Source organism: Ailuropoda melanoleuca, chromosome 11 (genome assembly GCF_002007445.2).
Source record: "Ailuropoda melanoleuca isolate Jingjing chromosome 11, ASM200744v2, whole genome shotgun sequence".
NCBI classification, from domain to species: domain Eukaryota; kingdom Metazoa; phylum Chordata; class Mammalia; order Carnivora; family Ursidae; genus Ailuropoda; species Ailuropoda melanoleuca.
In genome coordinates, this window is record NC_048228.1 from 53,361,326 (window position 1) to 53,381,736 (window position 20,411).

General features: G+C 36.2%; 1 protein-coding gene across 1 annotated transcript; it reads right to left on the minus strand.

The window, feature by feature from the left end:
- Positions 1-319: 319 nt before the first annotated feature.
- On the minus strand, positions 320-17,160 carry ALB (albumin). The gene is made up of 15 exons (XM_002928492.4): positions 17,007-17,160; positions 16,049-16,106; positions 14,932-15,064; positions 13,394-13,605; positions 12,680-12,812; positions 12,072-12,169; positions 9,708-9,837; positions 8,380-8,594; positions 7,075-7,207; positions 5,800-5,897; positions 4,557-4,695; positions 3,767-3,990; positions 1,961-2,093; positions 1,286-1,352; positions 320-490 (listed from the first exon to the last, which is right to left on the minus strand). Exons 1-14 carry the CDS (start codon positions 17,083-17,085, stop codon positions 1,311-1,313), a joined length of 1,827 nt encoding a protein of 608 aa, XP_002928538.1. The 5' UTR covers positions 17,086-17,160; the 3' UTR covers positions 320-490; positions 1,286-1,310.
- Between the last annotated feature and the right edge of the window lie 3,251 nt (positions 17,161-20,411).

Sequence of the window (20,411 nt, forward strand, 5' to 3'; positions counted from 1 at the left end):
TTTTTCCTTTTTCCCAGTTCAATTAGCCATCCTTACAATCTTCTCTATCCCCTTTGTCCCTCACATTTCTTAGTCCTAGTAGTAAGGAAAAGCCTATATCAGTTTTCATCCTTTTATTCAGAATTATCATAATGTTAAAATATTCCTTTGAATGGTTATGATCCATAACTGAGAAGATTATTAATGTTTCTTTTAATCAATTAGCCCCTAAAGAACTAGACTGAAGTGGGAAAAGAGAGAAGAGTGGGATATTCACAAAACCTACAAATTTTCAGGATGGCAATACATCTGTGAAAAATAACAGTCCTGGACAATAATGTTAGATTCTTTTCATTTTTTATTAATTACAGCACAGAGAAAAGAGGCAAAATGTTTTAAAGAAATTTGTGTTCTTTAGACAGAGGGTTGGTTTTACACCAACAGAAAAGAAAAACAGATGAATAAGCTCTAGGTCTTCATTTCTCTTTCTTTCTCTTATTCTCAGGGGAGGCTGAAAGACAAAAAGACAAATATAAGTACTGTTCATAAAACGGTATGAGTTTTTGAAATCTATTCAAATGAATGTTGAATTGCTTGGATTGTTATTCCTGCAATTTCCACCAAAGAAAATCCTTCAGCCTGTCCTGGACTCTGAATTCTTCTGTTGGGTAGGGTACCAATAATACTGTAAAGTCCTTTCTTTGTCTCTGATGTCATCAGTTCCTCAGGCTTCAAAGTCCCAAGCTTTTCATCATCACTCCTCAGAGTCACTTGCTTAACACCTACTTCTTACCTAAATTAATTACCAGCCAAACAAGTGTCTCCTCAAAGTTAGAACTTTCAGAAGTAAATCTTGCCATTTAGGATGAAAACATATCACATCTTGAAAAGATCAAATTTACAGGAGATATGAAGTTGCTTCCTCAGTTGGACACACAATATGTAGGTATTATCAGGTGGGCAAAGAGTAAGTGAAAACCTCTTGGTGGGGACAGACCTCATAGTCGTTTGGAAAATATGAAGGTAATTCATGCTAGAAAATAGTTGGACAATTTGTTTTAAAAAAGAGAGTCCATACCCTCTTTTTAAATTTCCCCCAAAATACTACAACCAAAATGGGTGAAATATGTTTATATATAACATACATATTTTATATATGTATATATATAAGTCAATGTATATAAAGATCTTAGACATGATTGGCACTGGTCTATATGGCTCTTGGTAAATGGTTGGTCAATTTTTGCTATTTTAATAGTACCTATTAAAATTGCTTTTTTAAAATAAAAATTCAAAGTATAGTTACCTGAGATGCTTGTGATGGTATTCTTTTAGACTAAGGCAGCTTGAGCTGTGGCAACAAGTTTTGGGCCCTGAATACAGAGAAATGACAGATTTGGAGAAAATATTAGCATCACTATTGGGATAAAAATTAACATTTATACAGCCATTTGTGATTACAAACTAATTTTACATGAATCGCATTCTTTAATTCCAGTTTAGTACTAGAATCTCTACAAGGAAGCTTCCTGACATCCATTGTTCCCAAAGGAATAAAAACATTACCTTCAAGTCATAGGGGAATATTAAATGATTCAGACATTAAATATAAACTTCCCCCATTAATCTATAACATCAAACTCAGATTCAACCCAATCACAAACCAGCATTTTTCAAGAACATGTGTCAATAAATTAATGTTTTGGCTCAAAGACTTGAGCCTTACAAATACTTCTATCTATATTCATATACATCACAACTTTGGAAACAGAAAAAATACTACCAACATTTACTTATATGTTCCCGCGCAGCAGGAGATTAAAAATGAGGGCCATAATTTTGTCCGATAATTGTATGTGGAATAAGATTCTGGTCCTGAGTGTACAGGGTGTCCTTCAGATATATAAACACCTAAGCCCCGGCCAGATCAAATGCAACGGGAAAGGAAATTAGCCATATTGCAATGAAGAGACTCCAGTACCTCCTCGGCAAAGCAGCCCTCTTTGTTTTCAGCTGCGCAGCACTTATCTACAAAGGCTCCAAAATCCCCCATAACAGTTTTCAGTTGTTCCTCAGTTGCCTTGGGCTTGTGTTTCAACAGCTCAACAAGCGCACTGCATTTGAATGAAAATGAAACAACAACAACAAAAATCAGAAATAAGTTTACTTACATAAAGAAAGTAATGGAATGAGTAAACCGTGGGATTAAAAGGCACAGCGTAGGGAATATAGTCAGTGGTACTGTAATAGCATTGTATGGTGACAGATGGGAGCTACACTTGTGGTGAGCACAGCGTAACGTATAGACTTGTCAAACCACTGTTGTACACCTGAAACTAATGTAACATCGTGTCAACTACACATCAATTTTTTTAAAAAAGGAAAAGGAAAAATGGAGATGGTAAGGGCAGCTGTATTATTGTTTAAGATTATAAGTCTTGGAGCCAGGCAACTCTGAGCTGTGGCCCAGGCTTACCACTATAAGCTTTAATATTCTCATTTGCATAAGGAGGAGAATAAAAGCCACCTTCATAGGGTTGGTGGAAGGATCGAATGAGATAATTGATGTAAATTGTTCAACATCTATAGTATCAATAAATCTCAATAAATCAATAGACCTCTTTTCAGTAAGTCTCTGGAAAGGATATGTCATTGCATTTATACATTATTCAGATTTTAGAGGTTATTCCGTATTAAAAAGAAAAAAAAAAGAGTTATACCATATTGAATTGAATTTTCTAGTGATTTAAGAACTAAACCTGATCCTTAAAAGCGTAATTATCTTGTTGGACTCCATTTAAGTAATTTTTTCTGATAATTTAAAAAGTTTCTAATCTGAGAGTCTTTATATTTGGTCTGTGAAATTTACCCCTTCAGTTAATACTGGGGAGGCCATAAGTAATAAAACTACCCAAACTTAGGGGAGCTGGTGGTTTTCTTTCATTGACATCCACAGAGATAACAGTGCTAGAGAGAGAAGGGTTTTGCAATATTACTCGTAAGTCTATGGCTATGATTAGAACCCCCGAGATGATAGCTTTATGGTGCTAAATTTCATGTACTTCTAACCCCTGTGACAGCAATAAGGTATAAAGCCTCAGCGCTCATTTTTCTAGATGTTTTTTACCCAAGTTGCATTCTCAAAAGTTATATGTTGAAGATTTGCCTTGCCTGTGGTTCGCCATAAAACAAACTTAAAATAACCATTCATGCCTACAAATAAATTCTCCTATGATTTCTACTAACTAATTTGTTCTTCGTACAAATGCATCAGTTAATTGTTCATCTTTTTCTACTGGACTTGTCTTAAGACATTATTCCACTGTAGCTTTTATCCACAAGATTATTCTGAATGATTTGTAGGCAAGATTCCGATATCGAGTTTTTTTGCTAAGAAAACAAAAAGCTATCCATTTTATTGTTGACATTTTTATCAGCTTCCTAAACCAATATTTATTTATTTTTTTAAAAAGATTTTTATTTATTTATTTGACAGAGATAGAGACAGCCAGCGAGAGAGGGAACACAAGCAGGGGGAGTGGGAGAGGAAGAAGCAGGCTCATAGCAGAGCAGCCTGATGTGGGGCTCGATCCCATAACGTCGGGATCACGCCCTGAGCCGAATGCAGAGGCTTAACCGCTGTGCCACCCAGGCGCCTCCCTAAGACCAATATTTAAATATTATTTTCTAAAGAATATAATCACTATGTCAGAAAAGATGACACATTTCAATTTACAATTCTCACTCTCAAGACTCTAAACACTTACAATAATGAAATACTACTCACGATTGTTTCTTGACTTGTTTCTCAGCCTCAGGAAGTGTACATAAATCTGCATGGAAGGTGAATGTTTCAGCATTAAATTCTTTGGGAACATAGGTCTCATCGACTTCCAGAGCAGAAAAGCATGGTCGTCTGTTCACCAAGGACTCCGTGCAGCATTTGGTGACTCTCTCGCTCACTGGGGTCTTCTCGTGCAACACGCACAACCGGTTCAGGACCACGGACAGCTAAAGAACAGGTGGGAGAGCAGACACTCAAAAGAAGCATAATAAAAGTTTTCCATGAACTCCTACTTTCCAGTGGACCAAAAGAAGTGCTATTTTTAACTAGCAATATCGAATCCAAGGTTGATTTGAGGAAGAGATTTGCTTCAGCTTAGAACTCCAGACAATGAGGGACTTTTTAAAGTATTTTCTCTTTATGTCTACATTTTAATAATTAACTTGAGAAAATAATTGGTTGAAATAATTTGACATGAGTCCTGAGATATGTATTGGAGCGGGAAGGAAACAGTCTTGTATGGGTACATATTTTTAAAAGACCCCGAAGAATATGAAAATTTTTAAATGCCAGGATAAAATATTGAAAACTCATGGAATTTTGTGAATTTATCATTTATCATCATACAAATCCTCATTTAGGATCATAGAGGCGACCAAGGCCTGGCTGCCACTACCGAATACACACACACATGCACATACATGCTGGTTCCCCCCGTTTCTGAAAGTTAGCTTTGTCCATATCTAAAGGCAAAAAGTCATCATTATTAACTTATTACACTTAAAAGACTCACATAGTCTTCAGCACAGGACATTCTTTCTGATTCAGGTTTCTTACAACACTTGGTGCCCACTTTTCCTAGTTTTCTTGAGACCTCCACAAGAGTTGGAGTTGACACTTGGGGTACTTTCTTGGTGTAACGAACTAAGAGCCTGTAACAAAATAGGTCATGTGTTTTCAGCCAGGCAAGAAACTGTCTTTCTTTAACATAGTAGGTCAAGCAGAGAACACTTAGGCAAAATTAGTTAAAATGACTTTCCATCCATAAAATCATCTTTCTTTCCGGGTTGATTGAATAGTATGGGGGAAGACCTTGTCCTGAGTAACTAGTTAAGCTTATCTTTGCTTCCACCTGTGCTGTATCATCTTAGAAAAGTGACTTATTATAATTCAGTAATATTAATATATTTATTTATTGCTTCTTTCTTTCCATAAAACCTACTGAGTTCTTTTTTTAATTATTTTTAAATAATATTTTTATTATAGCATGTTAGTCACCTACTGAGCTCTTAATATATATCAGCACCATGCTAAATTTGAAAGGTATGTATAAGTTTTCTCATCTATAAAGTGGGAAAAATCATATCTGACACATAGGGATGGTGCAAGTGTTAAATTAAAATAAAGTATGCAATCAACATGGCATGGATCTAGCACATAATAACCACTTACTAAGAATTCTAATCACCACTGAAAGTCATGTATGACTGCAATCTACTCAAGGAAAGAGAAGATATCTGATTCACTGTTGTTATCCCTAGCACCCATAGTCAGAAGAGTGCTAACATATGTAAACCAAACAATAAATATCTACTGAATGATGTGTCTCTTGTCTTTACCTCCATAGATAAGGCTCTATGTGGATCAGGACATTAGTCCATCAGCTTATATATTATTTCTTGAGCTACTATTATTCAAAGCCTACCATTTCCTCCTTTTAAAGCACTGCTGCATTTTGTTTGCCCATAAGCTATTCCTTAGCTTCAAGGGGCATCCTCAGTTCCTACATTCCATGATTTGCTATTTTGCTTTCCAATCTCAAGAGGCCAATTTTTTTAAACTGCACTCAAATATAGGACTCTCCATCCCATTAACCATCTTATCTCACCCTCTCTAGTCTTTCTTGATGAAGAGAGATTAAAAGTATATACTGTATTTTCATGATTAAAATTTCAATGATAGGTGGTATATATATTAAGTCTTAAATAATTACAAATTGATCAAGAAAAAATCAGTTAATAAACTAAAATACTTACGCATTTTGGAAGCCATACTCTCCAAGTTTTTCAAAAAGTTCGCAGTTTGCTTTCACTAAATTCTGAGGCTCTTCCACAAGAGGTTTAAATTCATCAAGCTGAAAGATAAAAGAATTGTGTTGATGGAATTCCACCTGAGGACCACATGCAGGTTCTTTTTCACCGCTCTAGGCAGAATGAGATCCTTCTTCCCTTCTGCCCAAAGTCATGTAATTAGATCTTTGATGCCAAAGCTACCGCGATATGTCCAAACTATTTATTTTATTTGGCGAGGGTGTATAGTGTAAGAGATTAAGACTACTCAGGCTCCAGTGTGCGACTGCTAGTGTTCAAGCCAGACCATCTGACCCATTTCCTAATTGTGTAATTATACCTCTTATCTCCCAGCTTCAGAACCCTTACCACTAAAATGGGGATTAACAAAAAAGAAGGGATAAAAAGAAAAAGAAAGAAAGAAAATGGGGATAAAGATGGTATTCACCTCAAGAATTATTCTACAAACCACCTGAAGCTAATGAAATTAAAACAGTGCCTGGCAGATAATAAAAGCTTAATAAATAATGACTATGACTGTATCATTATTATTAAGCCATTTCTCCAGTTGGATTCTGAGCTCCCTGAGATTAGAGATTTTACCTTGGTCATCAGCTCCAGTATGGTGCCCAGCATACAGGAGGTTCTTGATAGAGGAAAGAATGACTTTCCTGTGATTCTGAAGTTTGGAAACCACTATATATGCCAGGAGTGTTAAATACCTTAAACATGTTAAAAATCCTCTTAAAGCATAGTTAAGTATGGCAAAAATTCTCAAGGTTTCCTCGCCTTACTTAATGTCTTGTAAAACAATTCCTACACTTTTTCCCCAATATTGGAAAATATTCTAAATGAATAGATTTCACAATCTTCCTTAAGATGCTAATTCTTGATATTTGATAAATCTTGGAATCCACTTAACTTTATACCTAAGTTAAGTCTCTTAACTAACATTTCAATTTATCTTGTTTTGTCCTTAGGAGTGTAAAAAAGAGAGAAAGCACGGTCAAGATTCTGTGAAATTAGAGAGTGCTCCCTTCAGATCTTTCTTTTCTAGGCTATTCTAGGTCTTATTAACCATTCCATTTAAAGCTGTAATGTTTAAGGGCACTGAATTGAAACCATGTCAAAAAAAAATCTAAATTGCACTATGTAGCAATTCACCTTCTTGGATTACTTTCCTTTCTCGTTATTACGGATCCGCAGCCGGAGCACTACATTGTTGCCCTTTGAGAAACCTACCACTTTGCCATAGCATGTGGGAGGGTCATCGGTGGCACAGCACTTCTCTAGAGTGGCTTCATATTCCTTGGCAAGTCTCAACAGCAAAGAGACAGAGTACTCAGGATGCCTTCTTGAGTATTCATACAAAAACCTAATTCAGATGAAAATAAAATGGATTGCATTGGACAAATGAGCAAGAAAGATCACATACCTCACCTCAAGAGTAACTCCTATCCCAAAGGTCTGAATTTGACTAGACCCCATGCAGGGAAGCTTAGTGGCTAAGGGGTTGCCATCCAGAATTAAAGCTACTTGCATTCGAATCCTGCCTCAGCCACTTAGTTTACTATATCACCTTGAGCAACTTATTAAAACCATCACAGCCTTAGTGGCCTTCTCTGTCCAACGTGGGTAATAACAGTACTTATCTCATAAAATGGGTTGTGGGAAATACATGACATAATCTATGCAAAGCACACACTGTCAGGCACATATTAAAGGTTTGCTGAGTGACACCTATTATTATTATGTATAATTTTTATAATTTGGACTATACCTCAAAAGGGTTCTGATAGATAAATAGAGACATATTCATAAATTGTTCTTTTTCATCTTTGTATGAGCAAAATCTTGAAGGGTACACAATTGTGTAAAATGTATTAGTACACATTACACTATTATAATCCAACAATAAAAATGCAAAGTTTATCACCACACTTACTGACTATATATAATCATTTAGTCACTAAATCATACTGCCCTGCCATGCTACTGTACTTCTGCTCTGTTCAACCAAATATAAAGCACCTGGTAGCAGACTGAATACTTCCTCTTATACTTCCTTATGTAAATAGATAAATGTCAGGTAGATAGATAGACACAGAAATACAGAGATATAAAATGTACTACGTATATTCACACATATCTATTGTAGTAAGTTCAAGAAATACTCTTTGAATGAATAAATAAATGAATAATATGTATATAATTTATGTATACACAAAATGTTCCTAGAGGTATTTCCAGAAATATCCCTAAGGAGAAAATGAATGGGGTTGTAATGAAGATAGAAAATTTTATTTCTTCTCTTCTCTATTATCTTCTCTACTGATTGAGTTTTTGCCATAAGCATATATTAACTTATAATAATTTTTTTAAAACTAATTAATTTTCCCCCCAAAATTAAAAGCTAGGAGAGGGAAGAATAAAGAAACATTGTAGACAACATGGAAATTGTAACAATGTCAAAGGAAAGCCTAGTTTATCTTCTTGAATCCTGAGGCCATATAAAAGCTATAGAAGGATTATTCCTTATCCACTTACGTGCCAAGGAACACATCTTTTGCCTCCTGATAGTTTTTGCAAACCTCCTTATCTTCAACAAAATCAGCAGCTAACAGGGGCAGGTCACCAGGCAACTCATCTTTTTCCACTTCAGAGAGGCACTGGGATTTTTCCAACACAGGCTTATCACAGCATTCCTTCAGTTTACTGGAGATTGAATCCTGATTTTCACACATATACTTGGCCAGATCCGCCTATAAGCAAGTTGACAAAAAATTTTCAGTGTAAATGGACATCACTGCACTTTCTCCCCAGACCTTTATTATGCTGGTAAAATATGTTTATTGTATTCTAAGACCATACACATAGCATCATGACTTCGATAAATACCTCAGTCCATGTTCCTAAGAATAGAAGCCTCAGAACTACTAAAATATTTTCACTTAATTACAAAGGACTGGTCAGTAACAGGGGCCCATCTCAGTTACTATTAATTTTATACTTCGACTTTGGCATTTAAGTTCCTAAATTAAAACTCAGTACTATTTTTCCAAAGAGTCCCCTCAGGCATTTTGAAACCAAATAACTAAATAAAATGTGAGAGATCTTTGAAAAATTTGTCAAGACCATAGTCATGGGTCCTACTTACACACGTGAAATCTTTGCCTTAAATTTTCCAGAAAGTATTCTGAGAGACTAAGATGCTGATATTTGGTCATATTTTTTTTTTAAGATTTTATTTATTTATGTGACAGAGAGACAGCCAGCGAGAGAGGGAATACAGCAGGGGAGTGGGAGAGGAAGAAGCAGGCTCCCGGCGGAGGAGCCCGATGTGGGACTCGATCCCGGAACGCCGAGATCACGCCCTGAGCCGAAGGCAGACGCTCAACGACTGCGCCACCCAGGCGCCCCGATATTTGGTCATATTTTTAAGTTTGGAGAAAAGTGATACCATGCTAAATATTTGTATAGTTAACTCAGATGGTTAACTAAGAGAGAATATAAAGGGAGGAAAATTACATAATTTCCGAAGATCCCTTCAGGTAGTAGCCCTTCTCCCACTCCACCCACCTCCCAAAAATGTCTTCTTAGAAATCTCCCTTTGCAGCAGCTGTCCTACTTCCGTGTAGGCCTTTGTCCTCACAACATGACTGAAAGGGTTACAAAATAATGAATGTGTTTGTCAGACCATTTAGTGAGTGGGATAGCCAGGTTAAAAAAAATACCACAAGGCAGGGAAAGACTTGAGCAGATTAAGCATAGAAAACAATCTCAACTCACTGTTGGCTTCACGGATAATACTAAGCAAATTCATCCTACCAACTGAAGCGTGGAAGTTACTAAAGGGCATACTGCGGATTCTTTACCCTGTCATCTGCACATTCAAGCAGGTCACCGTGGCAGCATTCCTTGTGGACTTTGGTAAGATCTGTCACCACCTTGGAAACCTCTGCAAAGTCAGCTTTGGGGAATTTCTGGCTCAGGCGAGCTATTGACCTAAAAAGAAAATTCCCCCATGAAAATACTATTAACATGCAGTATTTTATGTGAAAGCATTAGGAAAATACTACTCAAAACAAGAGAATTCAGGACAAAATAGCATATAGATATAATCAGTGAAATTCATTTGTTCTTATTCGAATGCTGGCTCTGAACCACACAGTTACCTGAGGGCAAAATGTTTCCTTAGGGCACAATTAGCCATTGTAAGAGTGTGTGTGGTGGATAGAAGTCCAGTGCTTCATAAAAGTGGAAATCAAAGTGAGATTCTAAAAAATGTGGAGAATCATCAGGTTTGGAGCCCATACCTGGCTTCTAGATCTGGCTTTATCACTCATTAGCAGTGGGACAGTAGGCAAATTACTTAGCCTCTCTGAACCTCGGCCTCTATACGGTCACAAAAGCTTGCTAAACTAAAGGACTGATGTGAGGATTAAATTAGGTTAATCCATAGGAGAGCATTTTATAAACTGGAACCAAGACATTGATCCAGCACGTCTAAGCTTTCTGACAACATGGAAGAGGCTAATAACCACATACTTTTCCAAATCACATCAGCATCTCCTAAATCGGATTAAAGCTTCTTCTCCCCCCAGACCAATCAACAGCCTGTTTAACTGCATATTATTTCATGTTGGGGTTGTTTTGTTTACTGATTTAGCTAGTTGATCTTGGTGGTAGTGTAGGGGGTAGGGATGGCAGGCAAAGATAGCTCTAACTATGGTGTCTAGAGAGCTTGCAGGATGTGTATTATTTTCATTTTATCTCCTGTTGCTGTTGATTCATTGTTGACTAGCAAGTGAGGGATGAGGGAGAGGATTTTTCTTGGCTTAGAAAATTGAAGGATGCTCCTAGAACCAGTTAAGAAATATAAAAACAGAGACCCAGACAAAACCAAGAGATTAACAACAGAGCTAGAGCTATGAGAAAATGAGAACTAACCCTGATGGCTAAATTTAATTATCAGAACATAAAGGGACAAACATTTCCAGATAATTGGTGTTGTCTGGGGGGATAAAATTAAGTAGAAGGCCCTGACAACTGCTCTATAAAGAGTGGATCATTAGAATAAGGTCCCTAGTTTTTCTAAATATGTGGGAGTTTAAATACCTGTCCTAGACAAAAAAAGATACCCTCTAAATTCTTTGACTGCTTAGAAAAATATGATTAAAAATAATGAGGAATCGTCACTGATGCTCTGATTCTCACCACTGTTAAATTTCTACCTTTTAAACAACTAGAAAATGCATGCAAAAGCACCACATAAAATGCCATAGAAATGTACATTTTTGTGGCCAACAGACACATGAAAAAATGTTCAAAATCATTAGCCATCAGGGAAATTCAAATCAAAACCATACTAAGATACCACCTTACGCCAGTTAGAATGGTAAAAATTGACAAGGCAAGAAACAACAATTGCTGGAGAGGATGTGGAGAAAGGGGATCCCTTCTACATTGTTGGTGGGAATGCAAGTTGGTACAGACACTCTGGAAAACAGTGTGGAGGTCCCTTAAAAAGTTAAAAATTGAGCTACCCTATGACCCAGCCATTGCACTACTGGGTATTTACCCCAAAGATACAGACGTAGTGAAGAGAAGGGCCATATGCACCCCAATGTTCCTAGCAGCATTGTCCACAATAGTCAAATCGTGGAAGGAACCGAGGTGTCCTTCAACAGATGACTGGATTAAGAAATTGTGGTCCATATATACAATGGAATATTACTCAGCTATCAGAAAGAACAAGTTCTCAACATTTGCTGCNCATTTGCTGCAACATGGACGGCACTGGAGGAGATAATGCTAAGTGAAATAAGTCAAGCAGAGAAAGACAATTATCATATGATTTCTCTCATCTATGGAACATAAGAACTAGGAAGATCGGTAGGGGAAGAAAGGGATAAAGAAAGGGGGGGGTAATCAGAAGGGGGAATGAAGCATGAGAGATTATGGACTCTGAGAAACAAACTGAGGGCTTCAGAGGGGAGGAGGATGGGGGAATGGGATAGGCTGATGATGGGTAGTAAGGAGGGCACGTATTGCATGGTGCCCTGGCTGTTATACGCAACTAATGAATCATCGAACTTTACATCAGAAACCAGGGATGTACTGTATGGTGACTAACATAATATAATAAAAAAAATTAAAATAAAAAGAAATGTACATTTTTGTCAACTGAACCATAACCATTTACATCATTATAAAGATTCAAACAAAGTTTAAAATACCATGCTTTGAAGGCTCTATCTCCGAATTTCTGGAGGCTGGCACACTTGAACCTTTCTTTGGCAGATGAAACCAGTACTTTTTCCCTCAGATCATCAATCTGCAAAAAAGAAATGATTTTGGAAAAATTAGAAAAAGAAATTCTACACAAAACACCCCTTTTTAAGTTCAGATGAGACTGTGCCAAATTAAATTTTAAAGAAATAATTTACACCTAAATTCCCAAGGGCTCACTATTGGCAAATAATTATTTTTGCTATGCCCAGGAGGAGCAAAAATCAGTCCGGTCCTAGCGGAAGACTCTAGGTGATTAAGAACCAGAATGGCAGCATCGCCAGGGAAAAGGGAGCTGACAGGAAATGTAGAACAGAGTCCATTAGTATACCAGAAAATATAACTTTGCTGACTTCTTAATTTTGCATATAATTTATCTCAACCCCTCCTCCACCAACTCTCAAAACATCACTGAACTCCCTAGAAGAGGGAGGAAGGCTTTTTTGACCACATAAAGAAGTTTGTATCAGAGATGTGAATTCCCTAAATCTAGGCCTAAGATGCTCCAAGTCTGTGGTTAGCTATGAATTGGTCCTGCTAGTCCTCTGGGGAATACCTTGGGTGTCAGGCAGGCAGCCTTATCAGCAGCTTGGCAGCATTCTGCAAAAACTCCTTTGTATTGTTGAGCATAGTAAAGCAGTTCTGGGCCATAAAAGTAAGGATGTCTTCTGGCAACTTCATACAGGTATCTACATTTTCAAAAAGAAAAATAAGTAGTCATTTTTCTATAGCAAACAGTGGTATGGGAACAATTGTAATCCACATTCCCATCAAATTTACCAGTCAATCTCAATTTGCACACAAGGACTTTGCCTTTGTCATTCTGTAAGTCAGTGACAGGTTGAACTTCTATATATAAATTATGTACATACATATGTATAAGTTATATATATATGTATACACATATACACACACATAGGTATAAAATAGTTAAACTTCAGTGATGCAATGTTTTTGACTAAAATGAAATCAATTCTGAGAATAACTAAATACATATCTTCATAATATTTTAACACAGGCCAATCTGTTTTGTTGTTGTTTATGCGGATCACGTCCTGTTTCAATGAACTCCAAAAGATCTTTGATCCAATTTTTTCCATCATGGAGAATTTTGTAGTATCAAATATTATTACTGCTTTGAAAATTGTCATTAGAACAAAAGCTTCTAAGCCTTAATGTGGAGAATATTTTTTATTGTAGTAATGGTTAAAATAAGCCTCGACCTTTTTCATAATTTTTCATTTCTAAGTGTAAAAATCTGATGACTTACTTTCCCAAAAACCTCTGTTCGTTTTCCTGAAAGGCGGCGCACAGGGCATCAGGCTCAGGGGTCACCAGCGGAGGGAAGCCGGGGTTATCGTCCTTGTGCTTCAGGAAGCACTCATTTCTCTCGGGCTCCTGTTTCTCACAGCAGTCAGCCAGCTCGCCGTACTTCTCGCGAAGAGAAGCAACTGTACACAGTTTGTCTCCGAAGAGAGTGTGCTGGATGGGAGAGAGAAGGCTTCAGGTCACCAGGAGGGATTTTATTTTCTTTGTACCCAAAGAACAGTATAAAAAATTGAAAGCATCGGTAAACCTTGGTTAGGACATCATGTACACATACACTTTTTTCTCAGATTTAGAGCGTTTGCCTTGATTTGACCATCTATGGGATTTTCGTAAGACTTGACCATCACCCGACTACTTGGGGTGAGGACAACAGAAGAGCAACACGAGGGAATGAACAGGGCTCCTATTTCTACCTAACGCTACAGGCTAGGAGAGCTGATAAAAAAAAAAAAAAATCAAGGGAAAATAATCCTCTAAGTAGCAAGCAGGTGAATTCATGTTAGGGAAGAAAATATTCAGATACTTTCTCATTTGCTCTGCTTCTTTCCGAAAGGTCCACCTTTTAAGTAGATACCAAAAACTGAGGAGTAACACAATTTACTGTATATTAATTATTATGTTAAAATATAGATCTTTTTTATTCTGGAAACATTTGCCTCAAAACACTCTTGTTCCAGTGTATTGTTTCTGTCCCCATTAATTTTTATTATGAAAGCAATTGGATCTTCAGGGAAAATATACTGCTGAAGACAGAATTTATTAATATTTTTTTCTGAAAAATACATTTTTAAAAATTCATATTTACAGCCATAATTCTGTGTTAAAAATATCGAGTTAAAGTACTGATTTTACCTCGATGGAGAGATACATAGAAAGAAAGAAATAAGAGGGGGAAAGTTTTCAGTATTAAATAAAGACTGGCCTTGCCCCGGAAAGGTATACATATACAGGTTGAGTGGTGAGAGAAACATAAACCTCTCCCTGAATTGAAAACCTACGTAGAAATACCAAAAGTTGAAAATCTTTCAAAATGAATAAATGCCCTGATTTTTTATTCTATGTAAAAATGTAACTATCCCTAAAATGAGGCCTATATAACTGTACTATTATTTTACCTAAGAAACAAAATCAACACAGAAATCAGATGAGTGTCTCCGGAAGATGAAAATTGTGCTCTCACTGTTAGCTTCCATGAAAAGAAATCAAACCTCAAATTTTAAAAAGAGACTTTTCCAAATCACAAATTTCCATTTAAATACACTGTAACTGTTGTGTGTAGTCTTCATAAAGAAATGTTTTTAAAAAATGTGGGTATAGCTAGAACATTTCTGTCACAGAAGAAACAATGGCTATCCCCACTTTTGAGACTTGCTTATGAGTTAATAATTGAGGAAACAAAAGTGGGATTGTTTTTCCTTTGAAATAATTAGGATCACTTACAAGAAGAAGAAATAGTTCTCAAAATCAGAATGTACTTACAAGGGATTTGCCACAGTCGGCTCCTGACTGGTCAGCAGCACAACCTCTTGCAAACTCAGTCACTTCCTTTGCTAATTTCGCATGATCTTCAAATGGGCACTGCTGGAGATACTGAGAAAAGGCAACCAGCACCCTGAAACAAAGGACATAGAAAAATGTAAGATTTGGGGCATCTGGATGGCTCAGCCGGTTAAGCGTCTGCCTTCAGCTCAGGTCATGATCCCAGGGTCCTGGAGTCGAGCCCTGCATTGGGCTCCTTGCTCATCGGGAGTCTGCTTCTCCCTCCCTCTACTCCTCCCCCTGACTGTGCTCTCTCTCTCTCAAATAAATAAATAAATAAATAAATAAATAAAATCTTTTTTAAAAAAGAAAAATGTAACAAGGTGAAATGTTAACATAAAGTAGCTTGCTATGCTGGACAACAAACTATGTCTATATATGTTCCATATTTTATACACCTCACTATTAGCCAGAAAGTCTATTCACATCCGCTGTCATCTGAAGCTTAACCAGGCATATGTGGCTTTTTGGGCAAAGAGTTTAAACACATTTTAAATACATGCGTGCATGTGTCAGGAGATGCACAAACATAGAGCAGGCAGGTGAAATGTATTCTGAATAAATCTAATTATTAAGACTAGGGACATTATATAGGCCCTCTGACTATTTATAACAAAAAAACAAAAACCACACACGCACCTCTCATTTAATCAGGCTGTAGCATGAGATTGACATTTAAAAAGTAAACCGTTTTCTCATTTTGTACTAGATTAAAAGGTATTAAAATGCTCTCAAGAAACCACAGAGCTATTCGCTAGGTAAAGGAATTTAGTAAGTGAGCTGCAAAAGGAACCATATATTCAAGTCTCTCTCACCATGCAGGTTATGGAAGAGTTCCAGAACTACACTGTTCAATACGGTAGCCAGTAACCACATGTGGCCAGTGGCTACCGTATTGAGCCGCACTGATATAGAATATTTCCATCAATGCAGAAAATTCTGTTGGATAGGATGGTTCTAGAAACCAGACTCTGATGACAGGGGAATATAAGAACTTCAGAGTAATAACCAAGACTATTAGAAACATTAAATTTGACTGTTCTGGATTTTAACTTACAGGCCTCTGAAATGTTCTTCTCCCAAATCATTGTACCGATGTGCAATCTCACTCTGTTCTGCAGAGGAAAAAAGAAAAAACAAAACCGATTTGTTTACATTCTAAAGAAAACAACTTAGTTATGATGTTACTTTTTATGTTTCTCTCCATGTGACTTAGGTATTCATTTGCTCCAAAATATTGGCCTTGGATCCCTACAGAAAATCTTGGGATGATGGTGAACTATTTCTTCTGCATTAAAACAGACGAGTTATTCAATCACCATGATACTATTTGAAAAGTCATTAAATACTTATAGCTTTATATTCTAACTTGGATAAGATCTAATGCTCTTGTGGTGTCTGTTAACAGCTTCTGAGAGGACAGTCTGAAATAAAAAATATAAATACAAGTTCTATTTATAAGATTAACAACATAGGTTTTTATTTATTTATAAATCAAGGGGCAATAGCTTTTGGGAATGTAGAGCTATGAATTCTAACATCAACTATATTCGGTGAAGTTTAAGTCACTCTGCTTAAGTTCCTTCAAGTGCAGAAGGAAGTTACAGCTACTAAACAATTCTCACTTTTTTTTTTCCACCTAGAATGTTAGAAATATATTAATAAGATAACTTCCTGGACGCCTGGGTGGCTCAGTCAGTTAAGCCTCTGCCACCAGCTCAAGTCATGATCTCAGGGTCCTGGGCTGCTCAGTGGGGAGTCTGTTTTTCCTTTTCCCTCTGCCTGCCCCCCGCTGGGGCTCTCTCTCTCTCTGTCTCTCTCTCTCTGTCTCTTTCAAACAAATAAATAAAATCTTTAAAAAAAATTTCTTGAGGGATCACAAATACAAAATATCATCACCATCTAGAAATAAACGCTAAAAGAAAACACTTCTTTAAAGACACAGGGTTTTCTAAAATTTTCTCTTACTTGGAAACTAAAGTAAAAGTTGAACAATAGGAAAATAGAATTCTTACGTGCTTCTCGACGAGTCACGCCCCTGGAATAAGCAGAGCTAAAGAGAAAGAGGAGGGAAATGAAAGTTACCCACTTCATTTTGCCAAAGGCTTGTGGGGTTGACAGAAGAGAAAAGGTAGGATGAACAGAGGGAAATTCACACTAATATACTTCTTTAACCAATAATTGTAGATTATTAACCAGACTCGTCTTTGTATTTCATTGGACCCTGGCTGATTACAAAATTCATATTATTCTTGCCAAAAAAATTGTTTGACTAAATCCATTGCGTATGTTTGCCATCTGGAACTGTTTTCTCCACAAGACCTTGTCAATTCATTAGTTATGTAAAACATCTTATCGAATTTTACATAAGAGTTTAAACGATTTGATTTGTCCCTATTATTCATTACCATGTTCTTTATCTGTGATTTACCATTTGACATTTTAGTTTTTAATATTTGCAAAATTCTAACCAAACCAATGATTTAGCTTGGAAATAAGACTTACTAAAAGAGCTAAGGTTTGAACTGTATCTATTGTTAATTCCAGGTACACTTTTGTCAATAAGTAATGAAAAATTCACACATGCGCATGCACACACACACCACACACACGGGCTTCCATGTCTTTTTCACTCTCCTAAAATTGTTCCGTCTAAAAAAAGCTGACATTGCCTCAAATGCAAACTAAGAAAAAGCCACAGGAATAAAAACAACGAAAATGGTTGTTCAGAGGTCCCATCCCAGCTCTGGCCCACATGTGATTCAGGTCCTGTGGTAGGTACTTAGATGTAATGTGGGCATATCTCGTGGAATTTTCAGTTAAGGAGACATGGGGAAGGAAATGGATGCAATGACAGTAAGGCCAAACTTTGCCATAAAAATATATGTAGGATAGGAGCATCTGGGTGGCTCAATTGGTTAAGTGTCCAACCCTTGATCTCAGCTCGGATTTTGATCTCAGGGTCGTGAGTTCAAGCACCGTGCTGGGGTCCACACTAGGCATGGAGCCTACTAAAAAAAATACACACACACACACACACATATATATATACAGGTTGAACCTTGATTATACCTCTTGAAGTTATAAGAATCCTAAACTTCCACCAGGTATCATATTCTTTCCATCCCTGCTCATACTTTTTTCCTTTCTCCCTTTAAATTAAAAAAAGCCATATGCTCTTCTTTAATGTTACTTTTTACTTCAAAATAAATTTAGCATTATGTCTGAAAACAAAGCGAAGCAAAGATTATTTTCAAAATTTTTTTTTCAAACTGCTTCCCTTACTCTCTCCACCCAAGATTCTGATCTCTACCTATGAAGAGCTACTCTATCTCTGTTCTTTTGCTTTGAAGATAAAGAACCACAAATTTCAACCAGGAGGAAAATTGACTTTCTCTGATACTACAAAACAATAATTAGTTTCAAGCCAGTCATTTCACTTAATTAAATAACTGAGTCAGTCAAAACTAACTGTCAAGTGCCCTATGACACATGCATGCACGGAGACTAACAAATACTAAAGAGAGCATTACCTTTTTTATTCAATCACATGATAAAAGAAATATAATTTCCATGATCATACTTTATTTTATGTCACTTTCAGGTATGGGTGTTAATTAAATAATCAAACACAGAAGAGACTATAGGTACCTAGAAGATAGGCGATAATAGGTGATATAGATAGATGATAGATAGATGATAGATAGATAGATAGATAGATAGATAGATAGATGATAGATAGATGATAGATAGATGATATAGATGGAGTTTTCTTGAGTAGCACAAGGGAATCCTAAATAATGGAGCTCGACTTGTCTTTCATGCTACAGATGAACAGAAATATAAGAATGTCTGTCTGCGGAATTATTCCTGTTGGAGAAAACTATTTTGTTTACGTCTGAAAGCCTATGTTAGAAGAGGAAAAAAGGATACTATTCTAACTTTCTAACTTTGCAAATAGGAAAAATAATTTCTTCTTTTGTAAATTACATTTTATTTTATTTTATTTTTTGGCTTCTGAGAAACAGTGGGCATCTTTTATTTGAAGTCAGTGTCCAACACTAGGTTTTCTTTATACAAATCTTGAGGAAGGCTTGATCAAACATACTATTCTTATCATTGGACATAATTGTATTGCTAATTCACAAAATCAGGCCTTTGTCATGCACACATATATTTTGTGCAAGTTCTTTCATTTAACAAATGAGAATAATACTAGTCTCACCATCTATTTTGCACAGTAATACTATATTATAATACAATGGTAAATGTAGAACACCAAAAAAAAATCAAATTCATCATTGTTCTAGAAACTTAGAATTGATTTTCCTATATTTAATGAAGATCCCATAGTTTTCAATCCCATAATTTCAAAGAAAAAATTGAAAACACCTGAATTTTTCCTCACAGCACCAATAAGATGTTTCCATGGTTGTATCCTTATTAGAGATTAGTAGATGGTTGAGAAATTAAAATATTTAATTCTTAACACTATCTGCATGTTTAAAATCCATCTTAATTAATAAGAAACCCTTGAACATTTACATTTTGTGGATTCCCAAAGTAAGAGTTCCTATATTTATCTTCTATTTGTTCTGCACATACATTCTATACTGAAAGAACTAAAACCACATAATTGTTAGTTATTTCTAAATATTCTGTTCTTCAAGCTTTTAAACTCTTATGTTTAGTTAGTCATCAAAGGATTCTGGCATGAGAGTAAATGTAAATGTTTAAACCAGGAGTTATAAATATGGCCTACAGAATCTAGTTTCTAAGTAAATAGGAAACTAGCTCCAATGACTTTTAAATGTTCTCCCATTTTTGTGGAAGAAGTTTAAAAAGAGAGAGTCGTTAAGAAAATTACTTCATATGGAAAGAATAATAACATACTGATCATTTAAAAGAGAAAACACAGCTCAATTGAAAAATAAATATAACTGGAAATTAAATCTGAGTCTTATTCCCTTCTATGCTTTGCTTTTTTTTTGGACAGGATAGAAAAGGCACAGTTTTGAAGCATATGAACAATTTCCTTGGACTAGTCCCTCACTTCCTTGTCACCTTAATCATAACCTTAAACCTATGCCTTTTTACTACCTTCTGGATTCCAGAAGCTTCTCAGCAAGTCATTCAAACCAGGTTTCCCTCTAGCTGGCCACCTTCTTAGTCCAGTCCTTAATGCTGTCTCCCTCTGGAATAGATTACTACTTCTGAATTACCTTCTCTTAGAAATAAAGTGGAACATGCATGTAAATGTAAAAAAAAAAAGTCTAATAACAGCTTCAGTATTTTAACAGAGACTTTATAGAGACAACTGCTTAACCCACAGTCACTCCAAAATACAAGAAATTTGGATCCATTTGGAAAGAAAATTGGAGACGGGAAAATCTTTTCTTAGCCTTCTTCCTACTATCCTA